The sequence below is a fragment of the Tyto alba genome, unplaced genomic scaffold, assembly GCF_018691265.1.
Source record: "Tyto alba isolate M040663 unplaced genomic scaffold, T.alba_DEE_v4.0 Super-Scaffold_38, whole genome shotgun sequence".
In the NCBI taxonomy this organism is placed as follows: domain Eukaryota; kingdom Metazoa; phylum Chordata; class Aves; order Strigiformes; family Tytonidae; genus Tyto; species Tyto alba.
In genome coordinates, this window is record NW_024881313.1 from 21,230,779 (window position 1) to 21,257,147 (window position 26,369).

Sequence of the window (26,369 nt, forward strand, 5' to 3'; positions counted from 1 at the left end):
GAAATAGACACAGACAACAGCTATACATGGACAAACTGTTAAATTCTGTTAAATCTGGATCCATGTTATTAGTTGGACAGTTCATTAACATCACCTGCCAAACTGAAACAAAAGGAACATTTTGTAATCGTGTTTCTTATTAAGCTACTTTAATCACAGCACATATGAATTGTACAGATGTGGGGTGAAATCTAAAGGGAATGAAGGGCCTTCATACAGAGTTGCCTTTCTAAAATATTAGTAACAGTCATTATTCACCTCTGTTACTCAAACAGAAAAAAAAAAAAAAAACAGTATCATATAAATAACAGCTGTTCAATTCTTGCTTTTTCAAAAGTTGTAAAGGAATGTCACACAGCAGACCCCGGCAAACGCCTAAAAGCAGCAGCAGAAAGCAGCCTCTGTGTTTTAACACAACTGGGAAGCAAACACTTCAAAAAGCAGAACAAAGTGGATACTTGCTCGATGGAACCTGCATTACCAATTGAGTGATTTCATGGTGTGAAAGGCAGTGCAATGCCCTGCTGCAGACAGAAAGGCCATTGGATAAAAAAGGGAGAATTCTGGCCCTTCTATAGGCAAGGTGTCACAACATGGTTTCCCTTTTCTTTCTAAAGTAAATCCAGCCACTGTAACGCTAGGGCCACAACTTTACACTGTAAGACGTGGTCAATTGAATATGCTGGTATTGCAGTGCTGACTAAAAAGCACAGTTAATGCCAACTAACACCCCTGTAGAGCCTGGTAAATAAAAAAATATCATGACTAACCAGCAGAGTATTCCGAAAATACTGCTTCCATTGCCTACAGAATTATCACCAACATAAGCAAAATACTTCTTTAAGCTTTTAAATTAATGGAAAAAGTTACATTTTAATACTATTTGCTTTTTTCCAGTTCCTAGCCAAAAAAAGTCAAGGACAGATCTTTATTATATAAATTTAAGCTTTACTAGGTATACAGTATCATAAGCATTCATCTTCTGTCCAAGAATTTGTACGTCTTCCTTTGTATGTAAATAAAAATTTAATAAAATACAAACAAAACACACAGGAAATTATAAAACAAGTAGAGAGCATGGAGAGAGTAGATAAATTGCTGACTTGGATTTGGCAAATTATTTTTTTTTTTACGAAAGACCACAGAAAGGGTTTCCATACACTGCACACAAATTAATCAAATCATTCTGAAAGAGCAAAAGTAAACTGGAGAAAAAAAGAAATAAAAAAAATCAGTACTCCATCAGAGCTTACACTAAAAGAATACAGTCCTTCTTTGCTGTGTGGCTTCAGGGTTATCCCAAGTGACTAAGATCCTGTGTCTTGGAAGAAAAAGGTCTCTGCTTGTTGGAGAGCCTATCATACAGTGTCACTGAGTATTTCTGGATGTCATAAATGCTTTTACCTCATTGTCCTCAGAGACCAATCCAATTCTGTGTATTTTTCTTTTAAAAAGTGCATTTTGAAAAATATTTTTTAAAATAGCAGAGATACTTACCGTTGAGTTACTCCACATTTTCCATTCATATTTTAGAAAGGCATATGACTAAATTCAGACTTTTCGTAGTATTTTTAATTGGCTTTGAAATACATTGTCTTCCTCAGGATAAATGACATTTTTAAAAATGTCAATCCAGTGTGTACCTCAAAATTCAAAAATATCTCAGCTGAACGAGTCCTTCATTGTCAGTTTTAACATGGCTTGTAAGAAATCCATTCTCCATCATCCACTCATCAACACAAAATAAATTACGTTTGAGCTCACCTAATTTTCCTCACAGCTATGCTTGAGGAATTCACACTTGCTCTTGGTTATTAGACCTAAGACAATACTGACATAAATTTCAGATTAATCATAGAATCACAGAACAGCCCAGGTTGGAAGGGACCTCAAGAGGTCCTCTGGTCTAATCTTGCATGGGAAAAGGAGCCTAGGTGAGATTATCTAGAACTCTGTCCTATTGCATTTTGAAAACCTCCAGCAATGGAGACTCTACCACATCCCCGAGAAGGTTGTTCTTACTGTAAAAAATTTCTTTCTTGTGTCAAGATAAATGTTCTCCCAAAGCAACTTGTATCCACTGCCCTTTTTCTTCTCTATGTGGCTCCTCCTGAGGAGAGAGCCTCCTTCTTCTTTGTAGCCACCCTTTAAGTACTGGAATGCTGTGATGATGTCCACTTTGAGTCTTCTCTTCTACTGGAAGATCTAAGGTTTTCAGTCTTTCCTCAGAAGGCAACGATGAAGGGACACAGTCTCCTAGGGCTCAGTGTGCAGTGAGGTGACAAACAGAACTCAGAAATAGGCTTAAAAATGTAATGGAACTACTGAAACCTTTTCTCTCCCATAAACTTGCTCAACTGCCTATGAATAACCAAAGGACTGGAAATGTGAGTTGGTAGGAGAAAATTAAGATACTTGGTTCTGACAGCTGTTCAGGGACAGATGTCGTAAACTGGCACTCTCGACCCAGGAAAAGATCCATGAAAGGTAAACCTCTGAGTCAGTCCATGAAGATTAAGTTAACATAATTAACGATGAATAAAGTCTGTTTCACCTATCATAATATGAGTCAGATGAACTGAAATCTGAAAGCATTTATTTAGCCACAAACTACAAAAATGGGACTAGAACACTGATTTCAGCTTCATACATCAGCATGGGATATGTCAAAGGTAGGTGAGATGAATGCCACCCACAGTTTTCCAGTCAAGGGATATGACAATAGTGGAACAACCATAATAGCTTACAAGTGTTTGAAAGCAGAAAGTGAAACGTTCAACTGAACAGAGCCATGTAAATGGCACTTTTAAAATAATAATTTCCTCTGCATTCTTGCACTACATACAGAAAAAAAAAAAAAAAAAATTAGACATATCAATATGTAAGGGTCTTTGCAAATTTTCAAGCCTGATAGGAACCTGCTTAACTTAATTTCACAAGGAAACTGAAGTAAATATACTAGGCAGAGTCAAAACTATTATTATTTTATTATATAACACCAATGTGTTTGGCCCTGCACAAAATATCCAGATATCTGGCCTGAGAGTTATTTCAGTGATCTGTGTTGAAAAACACAAGCTTTTCATGCTCTAAATTACATACAAAACAGCAGACTAAATTCAGGCCTCATCACACAGGATGCTTAGTTTTGGTTTATTTATAAAATTGTTAAATGTGCATTTTTTTCCTGGGGTTGGGCCTGTGTTTAAAGCAGGCTCCAGGATTTTAATAACACTCCATCTGTCTCAGAGGTGCTTGCTTAATTTTTGCTTTCATAGACACTTTAGACAATAAGCATGCTACTGTTAGAAATTTGTTTTTCTGAATCCTCTAAAATATATGGCAGAGGAGGTAAACAGAAATCTTGAACCCTGTTTGCAATGAAATTAAAGACCTTAAAGATTGCAGGAAACCTTAAAATACGGTAATTACACGTACTTGAAGACATGCAACACACAACAGCCAACACTTCTCTAGATACTTCCTTTAGCTGTCAAAAAAAAAGATGTTTTACAAGTCTTATGATGCTTAATCTCTAACACAATTCTCCCTCCTGGGAAAGAAAGTGTAACACCATGTAAAAATGAACTATGAGCCTGCCTCTCTTTTAAAGTTTGTTCCTGATATATTCCTGATATCAGTGCAAGTCTTACAAAATAACTGCCACGTTGGAATTGCAGTCCCATGGAAGTAGACTGCTAAACCTCAGGATTTCAGACTCACCTACAAATAGAAAATCAGCATTATCCAAAACTACCACCAAACCATGTACAACTGTATGAGTCAGATGTCAGGTGAGTTACATAAAACATCAACCCCTACAAAGACAGTCCCTGTAAGATACACTGTGAAGATGGAGCTTATTAGAAACATTCAGCAGAAAACACACCCACATTGTGTACTTGCTTTCCTTACAACATCTTTAATTATAAGGATATTGTAGATATACTACCATAAATCAACAAATCTGTTTCCGCAACGTGTTACTAAGCAACTGTAACCAAGACCTTGCGTAAATGAGATTAAAATTCCAAGGTAACAATACTCAAATACAACCTCACATTAATAGCCAAAGAGAATTGGACATGTTCATACTAAAGGAAAATGTCTGTTTAGTTTTATGGTTGTTGAAATAGTTTAGATGTAGAGAAAATGTAAATTTGTGTATATCTGTTGTAGGCATTTCCACCATACAATGAACCATGCAAAGATCTAACAATTCCAGTATATTGTTCAGATAAAATAACTAGAAACTTCTTCAAAAAAGTTTCTTTATCATATGTATTTCATTCTTCCACTTAATGGTATCCAAACTATACAAAAATCAATACTACTTTAAATAATGTATTATTAGTTGTTATTAAAACTGTTACAAAAAAAAAAATCACTCAGATAAACAGTGTGAAAGAATATAATACTATAATACAGCACCTAATTATTTTTCTTCATTTACAATATAAAAAAAAAGCATTTTTTCCAATCAAAAATACACTCAAGTATAAGCACCTTTCTAATAACTGGCTGCACTTGGTACACATGTCCCCATCATTCCAGCGCTCAGTCATTTAGTGGGCTTATCAGGTAGCATGAGGAAGCTCCAATTCAGACAGAGTAAACCAGAATACCCTCTAAGAAAAACAGGTTGTCGTAAGCACATTAAACCTTTCAGCCACTGTCAGTGCTGCCTTCCCAGAGTTTCAAAGTTCGAGTTACCTGAACTCTTCCTGGATGCGGCTAAACATTTTAAAAGGCAACACAAATTTAAGGGAGGAAGACTGTGAGTTTACTATTTCTGACTCACAGTAAATCTCTACGAGAAGAGAAATCACCTGCAATGGAGACAGAACCTTCCTGGAGGCAATTTGTTCCTCATTCAGACCAGCTTCCAGGAACTCAGGGCCACCACAAGCCCTCTCTGTTCCACGCACGCATTCCACCTCTTTGACATAGTCTCCTTTTACACATACATGCATCTTTGCAGTCTTATTTTCTTTAAACCTACACAAAAAAAAAAAAAAAAAAAAGAAAAAACCACACTGCATACACACACCACCTGCTGGGGAGAAGATGGGAGAATAAACATGTGACAGCCATTAATCACGATGCTTAATGCACTTCTGGCAGGCTCTCCGCTACCACAGCAAGGAGAATCATTTAACAACCTGTGTGGATGAAGCAGAACAGGAAACTTGCCAGCTTTATTCACTCACGATTTTTAAGTTCTTCTGCCTGTTTTAAACATTTAAAAAACATATAATATGTGCAGAGCCCTTTCCATTCTGAATTCTCCTGCAGTGACAACTTGGTTCATACCCCAGCCTTCCTGGAATGTCACATTGCTGTACCTCCCTGCTCTTCTTTCACCCAGAATGTACTTTAATATACCAGTGCTTTGTGCCAGTGGTACGGCACAGTGAGTACTTCTCTCCCCACTGCTTTACATATTTCTTGTCTTACAAAAATGGTTACGAGTCTTAATATTTTATGTTAGTCAAAATATAAATTAACCACATTCTCCACTATCCTAACGTGTACATCTTCTTGTAAGGTCAGTAAAACCTGCTCTGCTTACAGCAAGAATGAAAGTAAACCATAACAAGGTATTCTACTGAACACATCTCTCCTGCTGGTTAAAGGGTGACAAATTGGAACACTCAAGAAAGTACAGAAGGCTGTATTTCTTAATTCCTTCCACTTAGGAAACAGAATGTAGTGTAGGTATTGGCCTGCTTCAATTATTTTTTTCTAATTACTTTTCAGACACACTATCTACACTACAGTTTTCCTGTGATGGGAGAAGTTTAGGAGATACAAGCAACAGTTCTAAATTGACTATTTGCAACCACATCTAAAAAGCAGCTTTAACTTTTAAAAGGCCCTCTTCAAAGCAGTGTCTGAAAAAAACACCACCATACTACAGTTCACAAGGTATTTTTGAGCATTTAATTCTGTCAATCTTCCTTTAATACTCTAAACTTATGGCAAAGTTGTTTAAGTCAATTGCCCTCACTTTTACCAGTCAGTCCTCAAAATGATGTTCACGACACGAAGAATTCCTGCCCCCTATCAGACACATGTACTGTTTTATAATATGCTGGCTCATCAGCTTTCTATAACTAATATCCCCTGGGTAAAAGGTATTCAACTATGACAATAATAGACACTCTGCAAACAAAATAAATAATTGATGATAGTGCTCTTCAAGTGTTTCACTTTAAAAATGACGATACAAACGACATTCTGACTCTGCAGGATCTTTTCCTTTCGTGTATTCAGTGTATTCCCATTTTAAGGTCTGTTTTTTTATGGGAACAGCAAGTATTTTCTGCTTTTCACCCATCTATATTGCAAGGCTAACACAGCTGAGATGAATTCCTAAGCATCAACAGAATTGTTTATGAAGATCTACTTAGTACAGCCTTCATGAAGATTGTGGCATATGGAAAATCTTTCCAGCTCAGATGTCTATTTCTAACACTACCCGTTGGTTTCATATCCAGTGTCTTCCACATACTAAAGGTGTGATTAAGCCTCTCCTATTCAAAAATAATCCCATCACTTCTTTGGAGAAATTGATAGTTGCTTGATGATTTGTAGAGCTCTGAATGATGATGTTTTCCCAGCTCTTGTTCATCTACGGCTGAATTTACTATGACCAAAACAGATGACTTCTTAGTATAGTTGCTTTATAGCAGATATGAAATTGGTGCCATGAAGGCTTCCAATGCTGTTTATTTCTTTAAGGAGCCAGATTACTTATTTTCCCTTCTTTTGCTTTAGGAAAAGAACTTTTGAAAAGTAACATAAGCATTCTCACAAGTTACACTGAGACAGAAAAAACCTGTCAGACAACAATCTACTATTAATCTACTATGGTCTTACTGACCATAATTGCCCAAAATAAAAACTGCAAGCAACATATGTACTGAAATGAAACTATAGTTCTTTTCAGAGTAGACATTTTTCAAATGATAATATATTTTTCAGCTCAGGATACTTTTTTCACTACAACAGAATGGGAAAACAATACCATTAATATATTTTTGTTTAGCACTTACAGGTGCATTTTTTCAAATCTAGAATTAAAAAAAAATTGGTTCATGTGAAAGCAGGTGTGCATACAGCTGAGAGGAAAAGTAGAGGAATAATTTTTATCTTAACTTTAATTTGCTCACAGTTACTAAGCAGTTATGATGCAAAGGAAAACATACAAAACCACAACAGGTCATTTTACTATGAAAAAAAACAAAGCAATATGGAGTAAAATTTAAAATCTCCCTAACTTTAATAGTCTAAAATAAAACTGACAAGATATTAGTTAGAGCAGTATCTTTCTTTTTCATTGTATATATAGGACATCGCTGTTCCTAGTAACATAATACAAATTTACATAAGTCTGTATCTCAGATAAGAAAAGACAACTGTGTAAACAAGAGAGTGCCCCTTCTCTTAAAGGTTTCTCTCAAATAAGATATGCATATAACAAAAGAATTATCATTCATGGGAATAAAACATGTTTATTAGCAAACTTAAAATTATTTTATATTTAAAGGTATAGTCTCCATTCTAGCAATATGTTAGCAGTAGACATCAAGTTCCAAATGTTTCTTGGTTTGTAAGACTAGGTTTTATTCTGTAACTTCATTGCAAGACCAAAATCTTCAGCAGATACACTATCAGTTTTAGACCTTGAGCCAAAACTTTCCAGAATGATCACTGAGGAAACACAAATCATAGAAGGTAAGGAAACCAATTTGAAATAAGTTAGATCTGTGTGTTTGAAAGAAAACCAAATTGGAATATATTGAAATATTCTCTTTGTAAGCATTTTAACAGTCTTGGGATTGTTCAGAGTTAACTATACTTGAGCTCATGACTCCACTTTCCAGGGCAATATTCAACATACTTTTTGTGGATAGTCTTTCTAAAACACTGCTTGATATATTAAAGTAATGGGGAGTGGACCAAAAATGTTAATTGAAGCCTATGTAAAAAAAAAAGAAATAACACAGTTGTTAATAAAGCCCTCATAAAATTAAAATAATCTGTGTCTATTAAGAAAAAAATAAAAACTTAAGACTGCGATACCTATAAGGTCCATGTGTTGAAGTGCTCCACAAGGCCATTACTACTACAAACTTCCTTTAAACTTCCTCCTACACCTCAGGGAGCAGCAGAGCTTCTCACATCCAGTTGCATGAACATACAAAGCATTTTCAACATTACATATGAATGGGAAAAACAGTTCTTTTTCTGAGAATTGTGAAATGGAATTTTTTTTTTAATACTCAAAGTTTTCTTCAGAAAACATTTTATCTTACAATGTCTATTCTTCACAAGCTATAGTAAAGAACACCAGCTATATTACAACTCCATGCTCTTGAAAATAATGTATTTTATCTCCTTCCACGGTCATAGGTTCTTATTTGTAAATTGTCATCATAACACTAAACAGAATATACAACTATAATAAAATTAATATATGCAATCAATACATATATTATTTTAATGTTTTGATAAAAGTTGTTTTGGTAAAATGAACCTAAGCAAAACAAATCCAAGTGACAAAGCTAAATACTTTGTGTCTGAAATTAAGCATTCTGTTACTATAAAACCATCACAGTTAAAATAGATTCCTAGAGAAAAGAAAAAAAAAAAATTCAAACTGGCAGACTCATGCAAAACATCTCCTGGCAATTGTTCCACTGAAAACAACTGGAACAGGTATAAAATTAATCAGTATTAATTATTACTGTGAACTGTTAATCTACTATACTATCAACTTCAAAGATTCATTATAAGTCTCTTCCTGAATGTCCAGTTCAGATTTCCATGGTATAAGATTATAGTAAATTACTATTAACTGCATGTATTAATATGTTATCCCAGTTGTGAAGTAGTGCCTTATTGTAGCAGTCTATTTAAAGATATACATCAGAAAGAGGCCCTGAGACATTTACACTAGACACAAGATGCATACAAACAGTGTAGACAAAAAATACCAAGGAGAGAGACCTGTCTCTCACACCACAGGCAGTGGTCACAGCAGATGATGAATTACTCTCACACCTGAGGCATGCAATAGAGCTGAGAAACCCACTAGAGAGATCTGAAACCAAACAGCCAGGTGGCTTTGGCAAAGCACAAAACAAGGCAGAAGAAAACAAAAGGGCCTATCTGCTCACCAACCTAAGCCTGCCAGAGCCTACACCTCCAGCACATAAGTGACAGGATGGAGAAAGCTGTGAAAAGCGGGAGCTGCCACTCTCCTCGGGGTGAAATAAGTCATTAGAGAAAAATACACATTTTTATCCTGTTTCCTTCGACTTCTAAAAACCCATTACAGTCTCCTTCACATCCATACCCAGCTTGGCAAGCTTAAATTTTCCTTTTGTTAATATATTCCATATACAGTATTATTCTGCATAGGACATATAATCTGTCATTGCCTTTTGGGCAGTGAGAGAGACTCCTGCTGCTGACCCAAATGAGGCTTGAAACAGCAGTAGCATGGTAATGAAAGCTAAGCATTTAGTCAGTACATGAAACTGGATGCTACTCTTACGAGCCTCTCCTCCAAAAAGACAAAAGTCATCCTGAAAGAAGACCTTTAGCACAAGGAGGAATTAATGCAAGGCTTGATCAGCTTCTGTTCAGACTTCAGAATGTCCTTCTAAACTTCCTGAAGTAATAAGTACAAAAAGCCCCATTTATAAACAATTTTTAAGTTTTCTAACTTTTACAAAAATATTCGTAGGTACTGAAGTAGCTTAGTAGCCTATAGAACCAGACGATCTCTTACATTTCAAGACAAACTCCAAAAATAATTCTCGGGCTATGCTGAGTTGTTCATAATTGATAACTTGAATGGTGCTGTTAATGTTTTGCGTTGACTACTGCTCAGAAGAATGTCCATCTTCATCTCATTGGGGAAAAAAAAAAAAAGTTTACAATATACTCTTGCTTGCATTAGACTATCAGAAAAAATCACTAATCACACATGCATTTTCACATGACTCTCACCATAATTAGTTTCCCCTCAAGCCTTTCATCTCCCTGAGGACAGGATCTGTTAGCCTACTGTCTCAGTGTACAGAACTATTTTTCAGGGGGGGATAAAATTAAGTAAGAAACTATATTTTTTTCCAATTGTCCTGATATTTCTTATGAATTAATAACTTCATGATCATTTTAAAACCTCACTGCAAGTTCTTCAAAGCAGGACAAAGTATTCAGTACCTGCAGTGCCAATAAACCAAATCATATTTCATATAATAATGGTATCTCTTATTCTATTCTGAATATCGATTTATTATTAAAATAATGTCAGAATTAACAGAACTCAGACTGTGAGCAAATATTCCATGTCAGTCCCTGCAAGAACTGAGACTTGGCTGCACAGAGAAGCATGAGAGGAGCAGACCGACCATTAACTCAACCAAAGCTCATCTACTTGCTCTTGCTTTTTCTTCTTCCAGCTTCCTCCATTCTTGTTAATATGTATTTACAACACTTCTGACACAGCTATGATATAAACCACATAGCAGTTTAAATAGTGAGCTATAACACAAATGATCATGTTTAATCTCCCTTTTGATCTTCAGATCAAGATAAGCCAAAAATCTCATGACATATCCCTACTGATCACTCATCATGACAGTACTCCATTCCTAATCAAAGACTCAAAAGTATGAACATTTCAGGAATTTAGGTTGCTGTAGTTAAATTGAAAAGCTCAACAAACATTTTTTATAAGTTAATTCTCTTCTCCATTTATCATTGCTTTCCCTGCATGCATGCATGCATACTCTTTTTTTTTTTCCTTTGTTTAAGTAGACCCATCATCTTTAGGTTTCCCAAAATACCTACCTCAGTCTCATTTACTATAGGTGTCAATTCCTTTCACATATTTCAGAAAATATTGTTCTTCTAAATATATATTTTGATATTTTTTCATCCAGCCTGGTTTTCCCTTTCCCCATTCCTCATAACAATTTTGTGCTAATGCCACAGTGTTTCAACAAGTTATGCTAATAACTGTTGTAACAAACTTCATCTCTGTTTTCTGATAGTGTGTCAAATTCCTATTAACTACTTCAAAATAACTCTCAGACCTTCTTATTTTATAGCAAAATTTATATCAAATGCCTATATGATGGGCTATTCAGCAACTGTTCTTTGAACAAAGCTTCTTCCAACAGGCATTCCTCTTTGCTCAACCCCCCATCAGTATCACTTCTTTACTACCCATCAAATACAAACATCAACAAAGGCATCAGCATCACTGTACCAAACACAAACAGTAGCTCCAAAAAATTAAATTTGAGTCAATTAGGAATCTTTGCTTTTCTACACATAAATTTTCAGGCAGATTGTTTAAAACATGGACTGCAGCCGCCCTTACAGCAACATACCAAGCATGCTGCCAGTTCTAACAGTGGTAACCATCTCCTGATCAACCACCTATTAAGCACTTCAGCTGCTAGAAATCCTCATATTGGCCCCTTTTTCCTTCTGTATGACCTGGCAAATACAGTCAGAAATTTCTTCCCTTTTGCATTCGCAGATGGACACAACCAATGCTATGCAGCTTGTAAACACCCTACTGTGCTGAACGTATGCCACTCTACACTGTTCAGCAGAAATATTCCATGCTTTTTTAATTTAGCCAATTGATTTCATCTCACCACTTTTCTCCTATACAAACTTAGACACTTAGATTTTAATTAAGTCTAAAATCAGCATATTTTTTTAAAATCTTTCCCTAAGTATTTCTATTTATAGTTTTGTGATGTCAGAAGGAATTGCATTACAAGTATTGAATTCTTCCAAAGTAAAACTGGAACAAAACAAAAGAAAAACAGCTATTACCATTTAGTGTGCCAAGTTCAAAAAAACACCTGAAGTGTAACAAAATTAAAATGCAGCAAAAATTTAGTTTTAAATTTGTGAAATTGGCATTACACCAATACACCTGTGTGAAAAATGTTGCCATTTAGAGAGGCAGAACATGATGGACTACCTCCAAACATTTGCTCTCCTAAGAGGGGGGGAAAAAAAAAAAAAAAAAAACACTAGTGTGAAAAAAAAAATTTGTTTGAAACCGTGAAGCAAGGAGGAAACTTACAGTTTCCATATAGTTTACATTTTAAGAAATCCTCTTTATAAGAGTAACTGCACACTTCCCAGAAAAGCCTTTGCAATATAGGCATAAATGATTACTGGCCAAATTACAATTAGTTTTTAATTTTTACAGCTAAGCTGCTGTAGCCTTCTCTCAAGTGTTACACTGATTGCATATTTTTGTGCCCTCCTCATATTAAGATATTATGGGATCAACTACCATCACACAATTCCACCACAAGCAAGAACAGGAGGATTTGGAGGAGGGGAGCAGGAGAGACAGGTGGAAAAAAAAATATGAGAGACTAAAAATTCTGCACTGCTCATCCTCCAGTCTTTTCCTCCTGGTACAAATAAAAGTTATACAGGCAACACAAATAGAAAGCAAAGGAAAACAGCTTGGCCAACTTTGATGCAACATCAACTCCAACATCAGAACTTCAAGTGGGGCATAGAGAAGAAATCGACTGATCTTACAAATCAAGGAGAATTAACTGTGGTTCTTTGATCTGTTTTTTTCAGGGTTGTTTTGTTCTGTTTTTTTCAAAAAGTTGCTGTGTGAGATAACATAACTAGGAGCAACATGAAAGGGGTTTACATTCAGGCAGCCCAGTTATTCAACAAGTATTTCACCTACCTCTTCTTACAGTAAACTTTTCCCTTACAAGTCCCGCCTACTGTCTCCTTTTCAAGGAACCTCAAAATCAGACAAACTCTGCCCTCGGTGTGACTTCTACAATATCTAAATTTAGCAAGGTTTCTGTAAGCACCCCACAATATTCAAAATTAAGAAAATAACATTAATTGACCACTCAGCCAAGATTGTACGTTGTCTGGATAATTACCGTAAGTTTCCACTGATATTATATTTAAACAGAAAAACATGCTTCTTTACACTGACCTGACTGAGATGAGGTAGTCATTCTCTACTCACATCACTGACTCTGAAAATTCAAATGTCATGGAAGACTGGAACATATACTTATTTTTCTTCGAGCTTTCTAAGGTATAGAGAGTGTATAAGGACAGCATGTTTACTTGCAAGCATCTACATTAGCAGAGCTACCCAGAACTTAAGAAAAGTATTTTCAATCGGCTGAATTTTAAGTTCTTCAGCAAATATGATAGGAAATTCTATGGCTTCAAACATTCAAAACCCCAAACAGTTAAATCACAAAGTTGTTAACAAAACATACCATCAAGATTTCACAGGCTTGCTACAACTGGTTATTATGTCTTTCAAAGCTCAAGCTATGCAATGCAAATAAGTAAATGATTTGGAATCATAAAATTTCATCTATTGTTCCTGTTGTGTTGCCTAAATATTTTAGCAAATATGAATCAAACTTCATCAATCTTTAGGAATGAGTACAGAAAGTAATAGCTATTAAGAAAAATATTAAGATTATGTCAAGCATCAACAGTGGCTAATGATACTAGCAAGCAAAGAAAATCCCACTTATTGAAATTGTGTCTCAGTAACTGCAGTCCCCTAAGACTTCAGCATATTCCATGACTACAGATCCTGAGGAGATGCACATGTTCTTCCCTGGAAAAATTATCTGCAGTCTGTGATGACCAATGATCATACAAATTAAAAATACATATTTACCTGAGCCAAGACAGAAACTGGCAACAGATCAGGATTCCACACAACATGAATTTTTATCAGCACTTCTTGCAAATAGCTTTGAAAGTCATGTTTAGTGCAGCCTTGCATAAAAATAAAAGTGAAATGTATAATATTAATTTGCATATTTTCTATTTATTTGCCCCAGCAACATCCTAAGTAACACTAAATTGTAATTGTCCCTTTGGAGCAATTACACCAGCAGGCAGAATATTCAAACATGACATCTAAATATAGACCCTATATTCACATCAGGTACTGGACGTCACAGTACTGGCTCAACACAGTCTGAGAATTCCCCAGCTCTGAGAGAAAACAGGTAACAACTCCTCTCCCTCAGGGCAGCTTTTCTACTCCCTTTGCACCAGCAAGTAAGCTGCCCGGCTGCAGCTAAGCTGTAGCACTCCACTGTGCTCTCCACAGCTTGCAACAGTGCAAACCAAGGGACCTGTTGGAGCTCACCAAGTCCTCCCCCTACACACCCACCAGCACATGCGTGTACGGTGTCATACGCACATCTTGATCAAACATGAAGTCAGGACACAGCAAACTGAACATATTCAAATGGAACCTGAGAAATGTTTTTGCATCCCATTACTCAGACACAATCACAGCAATCAAAACATGGCCCAACCCTTCCTAAGATCTGAGTGTCAGCAATGATTAACCTGTAGTTATTCCTTTGCAGCTAACCACCACCCTCCTCATGCACAGTATTCAGCGACTCCAACGAAATGTCCTGTATTAGGTTTGTGTGGCAAAGTCTTGAAAGCAGGGAGGCTACAGGGGTGGCTTCTGTGAGAAGCTGCTAGAAGCTTCCCCTCTGTCCCACAGAGCCAATGCCAGCCGGCTCCAAGATGGACTCGCCGTTGGCCAAGGCCAAGCCCGTCAGCGATGGTGGTAGCGCCTCTGGGATAACGTATTTAAGAAAGGAGGAAAAAGACTGTGCAGTAGGAAACTTTAGTAGGAGAGAGGAGTGAGAATATGTGAGGGAAGCAGCTCTGCAGACACCAAGGTCAGTGAAGGAGGGAGATGAGGTATCTCCAGTGCCAGAGCAGAGATTCCCTGCAGCCCGTGATGAAGACCATGGTGAGGCAGGCTGTGCCCCTGCAGCCCATGGAGGTCCACAGTGGAGCAGATATTCACCCGCATCCCAGGGAGGACCCCACGCTGGAGCAGGTGGATGCCTGAATGAGGCTGTGATCCCATGGGAGGGGCTGTACTCCTGGCAGAACCAGTGGAATCATGGACAGAGAAGAGCCCACACTGGGTTTTCTGGCAGGACTTGTGACCCCCTGGGGGACCTACGCTGGAGCAGTCTGTTCCTGAAGGACCGCACCCCATGGAAGGGACCCATGCTGGAGCAGTTCATGAAGAACTGTAGACTGTGGGAAAGACTCACACTGGAGAAGTTCATGGAGGACTGTGTCCTGTGGGAGGGACCCCACACTGGAACAGGGGAAGAGTGTGAGGAGTCTTCCCCCTGAGGAGGAAGGAGTGGAAGAAACAACATGTGATGAACCAACCACAACCCCCATTTCTTATTACCCTGCAACACTGCAGGGGAGGAGGTAGAGAATTCAGAAGTGAAGTTGAGCCTGGGAAAAGGGGGAGGTGAAAGAAGGGTGGTTTTAGAATTGGTTTTATTTCTCATTATCCTACACTGATTTGATTGGCAATAAATTAATCTTCCCAAGTTGATTCTGTTTCGCCCATAACAGTAACTGGTGTATGATCTCTCCCTGTCCTTATCTTGACCCACAAGCCTTTCATTGTATTTTCTCTCCCGTGTCCAACTGAGGCAGTGATAGAGCAGTTTTGGTTGGCACTTGGCATCCAGCCAGGGTCAAGCCACCACATGTTCCCACATGCCTTCTTCAAATAGTTTAAATATATGCATCAAACACCTTTCAGAGAGACAAATATATTTTGCTTAAGAAGCATCTTCAATTGTTCTAGCAAACAGGCTCAGCTTCTTGTCCTACTTTTCTTTTTATTACTGGATACCACCAACACCAATTTGGACTTAATTTGGGCTCAGTTAACCAAGATACCATAGCACCAAGCAACAGGAATGTATGTTTTCTCTACTTGTAGCTCTCCCTCATATTTAAGCAGACTTTGCATAAATATCCACAATGATTACATTTCTGCACAATTTTATTTTCTTTCTTATGCAGAACTCAATGCTTGATCTAGCATTTCATTAATAGGTAGAGAAGATAAAATACTTCACTCATTCATCACTGCTCACTACAGAAGGGAAGGCCATATCAGACCACAGAGGTACATACTACTTCCAATATCCTTCCAGGCCTTCAGCTAGCAACCTAGGTGATGAAATGAAGATTACACTTAATAAATTTGCAATGTGCTTACAGGCTCTCTGGTGGGAGGGTTGATAGGTTGATAGGAGGGGGCTGTAAGCACATTAGAGAACAAAATTAGAATATAAAATGAACTTGACAAATTGGAGAAACAGCCTGGGGAAAAATGGAGATTTAGTTCAATGAGAACCAAGTGGAAGATTCTGTGCTTAGCCAAGAACAATTAACTGCTCAGATAATGGATAATAACAACTGCTGAGGTTGCAATTCTGCACAGAAAGATAAAACTAGCCCACAACAATCTGAATATGACTTAACAATAGTTTCGGTTTTGCAACCAAAAAAAATGGCAAAGACTGTTGTGGGATTTAGGAGAAAAATTATATATGAGTTGCATAGGCACACTTGCTGTTCTGCCAGCTCTGGTAATGCTCCACTGGGCACTGCAATTGAAAAACGGTATTATTTAGATGCTTTGGAGATAACCGAAAGTAGAAAAACAAGAATTACCGGAAAATACGATCTATGAGTAAAGATTTTGAGCTGTTTTGTTTAAAGCAAAGATCACTGAGGGGAGACATGCGAACTGGAGACCATACTTATGGGATAATGAACAAGAAATAATGGATTTAAATGACATATTTATGTTTGACTCTGACTTGAGACACTTACCAGCTGTTTTTGCAGTGTTTCAGTTATTTACATTACTCATTTTATATTACATCCTAAGAGGAAAGTCTCAAATACACAAAGTTAATAAAGTGCAAATCCTTGCCTTCTAGGAAAGTTTGCATGGGTGTTTCTGGGTTGTTTCTTTTTATAAGAATGACCAGTTGGGGTTGACCTATATAATAGCTTACTTTCAATCAAATATAATGATCAGAAACAGCTGAAAAGGCCAAAACAAACAAACAAACAAACAAAAAAACACCACCATGTAACTGGCTGTAAGGTTAACCATGACATAAATCCATCTTCCTCCTCAACCCAAACTCAGTGTTATCCTTTTACACTAAATAAGTTGGTTTTTAGGAACAGTTAAAGATGGACAAACAGAAAACAAAAAACTGTTTCTTCTGTGCACTATCCTTACCACAACTCTTAGAACTGGCTCCATCATATTTCTGAAGGATTATTCTTGCTGATCCTTAACGACTCATTTTTCTTTCTTCCTGCCATATTTAAACTGAGAAATAATCACCTGCTGAAATTAATACTGAAAAACAAGATAATGCTTGCTATTTTTAGTAAGAATACTATCACACTCCTAGTCACTTTCTCTAAGTTTTGTAACCTGTAGAAAGAAAACCCACTCATGTTTCACAGCTAAAACCAAACTTATATATACAAGTGCATCTTTCAGGACAACGGATTCCCTGTAATGGCCACATTCATCCACTAATTACAAGCAACTTCTTCCACTTTTCAGCCCATCAGAAAGTTGTACCATGTTCTTACCATTTCCAAGCTAGTATAAAATACCTGACATTTTTCATCCCTCTCCTATAGTATCTTGCAATGTAAAGTCTGACTGCACCTGCAGATTGCAACTGTAGTACAATTCTTCTAGCAACATCACAATATTTCAAATGTATTTGCATGCCTATTTCCTACTGGCATGAGTTAAAAAGAAATTAAATCTAGAAAAAATAAAGTGGTGATGAGTTTTTCTTCATGTCAATAATCCACACTAAGACTGATGACAGTAAATTTAAATTTTAAAGTTATGTAATCATTCCATATGGTGACTGTCATAAATAAAAACTTGAATGAAGCTACCCTGTGTGCAGGCAATTAGCAGAATTTTAGATACTAAATATTTCAGAAGAATTTATTCCAATAGTTAGGTTTTTTTGCCTTTGGCAAGAGGGTATATCAGGTCTGCAGAAGCTTAAGCTATTAGGTTTTGCAGAAATTAAAAAAAATACATCTCTGTTGGATATGTTCACACATGAAGGAAGTCTGTCTGCATCAGCAGGTATAGCTAATGCAGAGAGAACATTCCAAAAATATGCATTTCAGCTTCTACATTTTGCATAAAAAGTAGTCATGTTTTGGTCTAGTGAATCTGTCAAAAAAGTATTTATATGAATATTCGTAAGAATAAGTTACCATAAAATCATCCTACATGATTCAATCATTTAACAAGCTTGAGAACTAGTACACAGATGGTTAGTTGCCAAAATGCCATTCATTTCCTTGCATCATCTTGGTTATTTGTAGGTGGGAAGAATCAGTTCAAAGTTTGCAAATAATAACAACAACTTTTCTTCTTATCATTTCCATATATATTAAACAAGTATTTAATAATCTCTATCTACAGATATTAAAGTGGAATAGGGGATCAGATTTGCATTAAAACCACCTTGATTTAACAAATCGGATTACTCAAGCTGTTTTAATTCTCTTAACCTTTCTTCTACTACCTATATGCACATTCAGAGACACAAAGAATAGTTCATTCACCTGCTTCAGGCAATGCATACCATCTGACTGAACTGCAAAACTGGACTACAAATCTGAGCCTTTAGTCTCATCAACATTATTTAACAAATCAGACAGCTTTCTGGCAACATGGCATATCTAAAGTCAGACAGCAAATAAAAGGCAAGGCTAAAGTTGTTAAGGCAAACCTAGCAGTGTCCATGTGCTAAGCATCTACAAGCTTCAACTTGTTGTGTATGAAGCCTTTCAGATGAAATATGAATGCAAGTAAAGTGAGAAACCCAATACCACAAATCATGAGAGTACTGTACTACTCAGAGGTCCCAGCTGAGATAAAAGTGCAATATTCTAAGCACTATACAAACAAGCAGAGATAAACTATCCTGACTCAAGCAGCTCACAAACTATGTAAATAATAAAAGAGAGAGAGAAAACAAAGTTATAAAATCTTCTCTCTGCAAGTAAGAAAACTGAAAGGTTTAAAGGAGACAGATCAAGGAACTTCATGGAAACCGTGATACAAAGATCATTCTTTTCAAAGCCGTATCATACACAAGCACATGTAGACAAAGTTTTCCCTCTACTCCAGTTGCAAAGGCAGTATCAGAAGGGCAGTAGTAGGCAACTCAGCTTCTTGACCTGTACCAGTTCTATTATGTCCGTAGCCCGGTCATTACTTTTGCTATCAGTGTATCCTTATCACAAGGAACATACACAACCATCTACCTGGAAATCTGACAAGCTACCCAACAAAAAACTTGCCCTTTAAAAAAGCAGAATCCTACATTTACAAATATTTCTTCTCTTTTCTAGTGGTCATTGACTTAAATTATTTCACAATATATTCTTCCTTGGTTTGCTAGGTCCTCTTAATCCATCAGACTTTACTTTCCTCCACCAAACTGTAATCTGAACATTCACAAATCATATCTTTTTCTTATATTAACAGAAACACAATCACATTTTACAGTTAAAGTAACTTTTGATCTTTTGCCGGTAATGCAGCAAAAATGATTAATTTCAGCACCTGCAAAAAGAGTGGAATATTTTAAGTTCAAAGGTCAAAGTATACTCAAGTGCATTATCTAACCTGTTAATTAACAAACAGATACAGAAATTATTGAAGATGTATGCTTTTCAACTTGTCCTTATAAAAAGCTAACTATGGCTACCAAACCTATTAAACAACTTCATGGTATTGCTCTTCCATTCAAATTAGTGCATACTTTGTCACTTTTATCTACAAATTACACTCTCATTGATGGATGGCCTCAATAAACAGTCTAACAGTAATTGCTCTTTGTCAAGTCCTTGTAGGTGTTTGTATGAGTAAATTTGTATTCTTTTCTTCACAGATTTTCTGATTGAGCAGTATTTAACACAAAAATGGTTTTCCCTCTTACTAATGAACATCGGATAAGACATATCATAATTTGAAATACTATAATGGCATCTGCTTTGTAAATAAGTAACCTTTGAGATGCAAGAGTACTGTGTCAAAATATGATAATTTAAATCAACTGTTTTTTCAAAACACAGTTTTGCATAAATATCTTATCCTTCCTTTGAAGGATATTAAAGTTTGTTGAAACCAGAAAACACACCTGGTCTTCCTTTTGTGGTTCCATAGAACACTTGGAATTATTTAGATTATTTGATTGAAGTTTCTCTAAAAAAATAAAATTAAAAAAAAAATCCTACCAAACTACTTAAATTTACTGAAACTTAAGAACAGAATACACATTGTTGACATTATACATTAAATTTTGTCTCTTCTTTGATAGAACCCTATTCTTTCAGGGTTTTACATTGTTTCTTCCCATTCCATACATCAGGTTTGAGAGGCATTTAAAAGATATATATTATTTGTTCAAGGATCACTAATAAAAAGCTCATTAAAGCAACTACCAGGAAGAAGAGCACCTGAAGGGTACATAACATATCCATCACCTTTATTTCTCCACATCTGTAAATAGAGGGATGCACCATGTAGCATAACTACATAGATAAAAACTCTCCTACAACAGAACTTAAGTAGGCATGGCATGGAAACACCAATACATAGCACAGAGGAGACTTTGTAAACAAACAGTGTTATTAAGTACAAGTTAGTATCTATTTACGTAGGAAATATCAAGCAAACAAAGCATCATCACTGAAAGTTAACCACAAAAATTTAGGTAAAAGACACCAAAGCGTTATCAGAGTTTTAATCACTGTAAAGGATGTAAGCCTGTACTTACATACACTTCAACAGCACCACAAGCAGAGTCCCATCTATTGCCAGTAACATCTAGTTAGTCTCAGCTTGTAGCATGCCACCTGTTGAAGCATGAATCTCCCTTCCTACAGAACTTTCTCTACAGCACGTAAGACTAGCAACCAACCACACTTTATTACAAAAAGTCTAATGTCACCCCCATACACAGTACAGCACTTCAAGGAAAGCTAGAAATGTATGTGTGTAACTCCATATGTTCTTAAAGCAATCTAAGTATAACTGTGCACACTGAAACAGGTGTTTCAAGTTTTGGCAGCACAGCAGTTTTTATAACAAAACTCGTATTTCAGACAGATAGGCACTGACTGGCTTCAATTTTAGCCTGGAAGAAAATGAGCATATGCTGTTGAACTATTCTGTTACGGCCAGCTATAGACTGTCTACCTCAACATAAAACAAATATTTTAAGATGAGTATAGCAGAATATTTCTGAAAAAAATTACAACATGCCTATAGTTTCAAAATTCTGTCTCTCAAAACATATGTTTTAAGTAAGCAAAGGTGAAAATAATAACAATATATGAATAACATATAAAGATCAAATTTTATTCCAAATTCTTTAGAGATATCCTTCTAACAAAGCATATTATAACTGTTTCTAAAGATTAAAACACACTGAAATGCACTTAGCAAATCTTATGAGCATAGTACAAAGAACAATAAGCACCTTTTTTCTACATGTATCAAAATGCTCTTCTGCAGTATTTGCAAGCCAAACATCAAACCACTCTTCAAAATCCACACAACAACAAAATCTAAAAGTGGAATACAACATGATTATACTCTACAACCAAAATTAATCTATTGTCTTTATCAAAAAATCTAAGAGACACGCAAAATACAAAATACCATGAAGCACTAGAAGCAGCGATTTTGTAAGTATCTAGTTTAGTAATCTGAGATATGCAAACAACATAACAGTTTTAAAAATAGGTTGTCACGATCTCTCACAGGATACTGTCTCTGGTAAACTACAATCGAGAACCACTTTGTTTTCTTATTACAAAATGCTGATCAGGTCCATAACCCCAAACAGAGAGCTGTATAATGGACAACTGTAATCCAGGACAATAATGAATGTAACAGGAGTCAGCACCAGATCTGACACTTTCTGGGAGGAAAGGACCTGTATCCTGAGATCTGATATTGAAACACTGCCTAAACACATCATAATCAAATAGTCTCCCCTTTTATCACTTCAATGCAAGTAGAATACCCCATCTGAAAAGATACTAAACTGCTCTAGACTGCACTACTACATCTCCAGATTAAGTTCTTACAGCACGACAATACCTATTTGACAATATCCACGGCCAGGTTTTCTTTTCATGTGCATTTCTGCAAGACTTGACATTTACAATACTTACGCATTGCAATAAGGTTTCTTTTCATATCCTTTGTAGTTATTCATGTTCAGAGCCATTTTGCAAACTTCACAGTGGAAACACCCTTTATGCCAGTACTGTAAAGAAATGTAAAGTAGAATTACTTACAGTACTGATGTTTTGAAAGCTATGTTAGGGTACAGTAAATGTAGAAACACAATTACATGTCAATATTTTGGCCACGCATTACAGATCTCCGTAAACTAAATCAAAATAATTACTTTTACACGAAACCAATGGTACTTCTAAACACCCTCAGATATGTAAATTCTCTGCTAAGGTGAACGCCAAGACCTCCGCACACTGACCTTGCCAGGATTATTTTAAAGATAGCTGAAGCAGGAGTTTGACGTTTTGCCTCGTTAAAGAAGAAAACGACACTGCTTGCTAACGACATACTATGCAAATAAAATCACTAACTAATGCGATGGCCGGCTTTTTGGTACGCTGAACAGACACTAAATTTAGCACATAATACGGTTTCTTCCTCCGGCAGCTCCTACCGCCTTCCTTTTCTGGGGACATTAATTTGGCGCATCTATTCCAGCCTCATCGCTGTTATTTACGGAGCGACCGCGCTCGGCGATAACCGGCATCCCCGGGAGCCCCCCCCGAGGGACGGGGCTGTCGCCACCCCGGTGCCGCGGCCACCGTCCCCGCCGAGGCGGCCATGGCGTACGGGGCAGCCGAAACCGCCGCAGCTCCGGGAGGCACCGGCAGCTCCGGGCAGGCAGGGGCCGCCTCCAACTTCCCCCCTCGGGGAAGCCCCAGGGACCCGCCGCCGGCGGGCAGCGCGGGGGCTCCGGCCCGCCGCGGCCCCCGCTCGCCCCCCCGCCCTGCGCGGTGGCACCGCCGTGGTCGCCCGGAGGCGCGGATGCCGGCGCAGCGGCGGCCCTCGAGGCGCCGCCTCGGCCACCTGACGGGCTCCCTCGCCAGCCCGGCCCGGCCCGCCGGAACCGAGAGAAGCGGGGCACCAGGCGGGCTCCCCCGGGAGGCGACGTCCCCGCCCGCCCGCGCCCCAGCACCTTGTCCAGGCAGTTGACTTTCTCGGTGGGATAGACCACTTTGCCACAGCGGGCGCACTGGGGGTTCATTTTGCGGATCCTCTCGCGCGGCGGCTCCCGCGGGCGGCGGCGGCCGAGGCTGCTGTGCGGCGGGCTGGGCTGGACGGGACTCCGGGCGGCCGATCTACCATCCCCTGCCCTGGCGGGGACGCTGGGGGTCCTCAGCGGCTGCCGGCGGGCGAGGAGGTCATCGGCGGCTGCTGGGGGAGGAAGCAGCGCTCCAGCTGACTGCGGCTCGGCAGCATGTGTGAGTGGGCGGGCGGGGAGCCGGTGCCCGTCGCCCCCGCCCGCTCGCCGCCGCCCGCCCCCGCCGCCTCCTCCGTGTGCTTGCGCGCTCGGCTCCCCGCGCCGCCGGCTGGGTGACTCACGCCGAGCCCCGCGCTGCAGCCGCAAGCCAAGCCAAGCCAAGCCCACCGGCGCGGCGCGGCCCGCAGCGAGGGGAGGGAAGGAGGGAGAGAAGGAGGAAAGGGAGGGGGAGCCCCGCGCCGCAGCCGCCCCCAGCGGGGCGAGATGGCGGACCCGGCGCCGCCGCCCTGAGGCGCGGGGCGGGGGGGGGGGTGGGAAGCGCCGGGCTGCGGCCGCCTCCCGGACGCACCTGCCCGAGGCTCGCTGGGGCGGCGCCGGCCCCTCGCCTCGGAGGGAGGCAGAGAGGGAACGGCGGCGCGGCCGGGGCCGCGGGAGGGCTTGGCCGTTCCCCGAATTTAGGCCCGAGGCCTGGCCGTGCGCTCGCCGGCACCTGCCGGGCGGAGCAGCGGGGGGTGTAGGGGGGCCCGGCGGTGCGGCGCCTCAGCCTCACGCCGGGTTCAGGCGCAGCCCCGCGGTGCCTGGTAGCGGGGCGAGGAACGTCTCTACGTTCCTCCGGCTTTGTATCCCGGTTAGTCTTCAGGCTCGGTGTCGCTACCGTGCCGAGGCTGGGTCTCCCCGGGGCACAGCAGCCATCCCACGGGGCAGTCAGACCTCAGCCAGGATGGTAGATGCAGCTCCTCAGAGCAGGCTTCTGACATTAATTTTTGACTTACTCGTTAGTGCTGTGGGAGCGTTACAGCAAGAAGTCAGGCGGTTTTCCCTAGCTGTGGACTTGTTTAACTACCTGGAATATAAACCACGCCGAGAAAAGCGCTTAAGCCAACACAGTGCAGCCTTTTCAGAGTTGTGGTTTGTTTGTTTTTTTTTTTTTTTCAGTAGTGCAGCACTCTCTGTGGCGCACAGCAAGGACAAATTCTGCACATACTTGGGCGTTATTAAGTAATCAGAATGCAGTCAGCTAAACTGGAATACTTGGCTATAATTCTGCCTTAGCAACCCAACTTTTATGCACTGGCTGGTTAAAGGCGTGAGGAGAAACAGTAATTTCATTGAAATTAATAATATATGTGATTAAATGAGAAATACCTAATCAGCCTTTAAATATTACATGACAAGTTGTAGAGCTCCTTCTGCCTCATCTAGACATAAACATCTGGCACCCAGTGAAACTCATAACACTGAGATGCTGGCTGTGCTGCAGGAAACAGGAAAGCAGATTTGCAGGCAGTCTTGTAAATGCTTATTGTCTGCTTTGGCTGTCTTAGTGCAGTGGCAAATAGATAAACTGCTGACCAGCTTGATATCCATTCCTGCAGTCTGCAGGTTGGTCCATTTCGGGGCCAGCGCTAGCAATTGGTAGTTTTCAAACATTGTGAATCAGATTTTTTTACTGTCCTTGTTAATTAGTTTTGATCTAGAATTTAAGATTTGTCTTCTCACCGTTCATCACTAACAATAGCATAGTAATTTTTCACAATTGCCTGAAGACCAGTTTGGCCTCAGTTTACCATTTTCTAGGATTTCACAGATAGAAATAAGTGCATATGCACCCTGCAGTGCCAATGCAGTGATTTTCATTGCTGCCTCTGCCCTCTACAGATTACCTTACACTTTCTGTTGGATGGTCTGACTGGAGGTGAACAATGGCTTTTATTGAGGGAACTCTGAATGCTAGACATGTGAGTAATTTGGTAAAGGAAACTTGAATACATGGTAACTCAGTGTTTTCTGCAGACACTATCATTTGCAGATCCATCTGAGATCACATCTGAGTTGAATTAGGCCCAAGACATAGGTAAGCAATCGCCATTCTGCAAAGGCGAGTAGTGAGCCTGTAGCAGGAACTGGGATGGAGACCCAGCTAAATTAATCTCGGATAGAGAGCAGTAGATGTTACTTACCTGGAAAAAAAGTTTAATTCTTTCTTAGCTGACTTAATTCTTTCTTAGCTTAGATTCAGCCTGATGGCTAATAGGTAAAATGGTTCTGTAGCTCATTAGAAATAACTAAATACCCTAAACTGTTAATACAAAATCTTTGAGGTAGAGGCTTCATTCCTCAAAGTTCCAGTTGATTAAAATCACATTCAAAGCCTTCTCCTTAGTGCGCAGACAAAAATCATTTGGATATTGCTCTCAGTCTCAACGCTACAATGAAATCTCCTATCTTATTCTTAAAGGGAAAACTTTTATTAACCAAAATATCAACACTAAAAATGGAATAGTAAAATCAATAGGAATACCTGCAGTTGTATCTAAATGGGGGGTTTGGGTATGAAAGCATTCCAATATTTATCATTATTTCAGGATCCTTTTATTAACTTCTATTAGTTTTCTCCACAAGGAGGAAAAAATCATGTCTGAATCACAGTCTTCATTTCCATAGCGCAGAGCTCTTTCCTCATCAGCCACAACTTTTTTTCTAGTGCTGCTGTAATGAAAAGCAGGTTCTTCTGCTCTTTACAAACCAGTGGGAGAGAAAAAATTTACTTTGCCCATAATTGTTTTTGAGAAAGCAGTGAAATGCTACTCATCATTAGTCTTTCCTTTTTCTGAATAGGTAATGATGTAATGGTAAAGTCCAGCAAAGCAAAATACAACAACCCCACTATGTCACTAAGAGGGTGTAAACCAAACACTGCAAAGAACAGAAGGGCAAAGAACTTGCGCTTTAGCTAAAGAACTGTTGCCACAAGCATGGAGACTGTAGTAGGTGGTAGACCTCTAGATAGGGCCCAGTATTGATTCCCAATTGTTGTGTGTTGGCAAGTTATTAAGTGACATCCCAAGGTTTTAGGCTGTTACCTCA

The 26,369-nt window shown here is 39.0% G+C and overlaps 1 protein-coding gene across 2 annotated transcripts in view; it reads right to left on the reverse strand.

The window, feature by feature from the left end:
- The window catches only part of NEBL (nebulette), a 266,943-nt gene extending 243,294 nt beyond the window's left edge, over nt 1–23,649 (reverse strand). Inside the window, exons 1-2 of one of the 2 annotated variants that reach the window (XM_042801950.1) lie at nt 23,217–23,649; nt 22,174–22,268 (exon numbers count right to left, since the gene is read on the reverse strand). In XM_042801950.1, coding sequence (XP_042657884.1) covers nt 22,174–22,268; nt 23,217–23,285 — 164 coding nt within the window. In that variant the 5' untranslated portion in view covers nt 23,286–23,649. The remainder of the gene's footprint in view (nt 1–22,173; nt 22,269–23,216) is intronic. The other variant, XM_042801951.1, reaches the window with a different exon arrangement.
- Between the last annotated feature and the right edge of the window lie 2,720 nt (nt 23,650–26,369).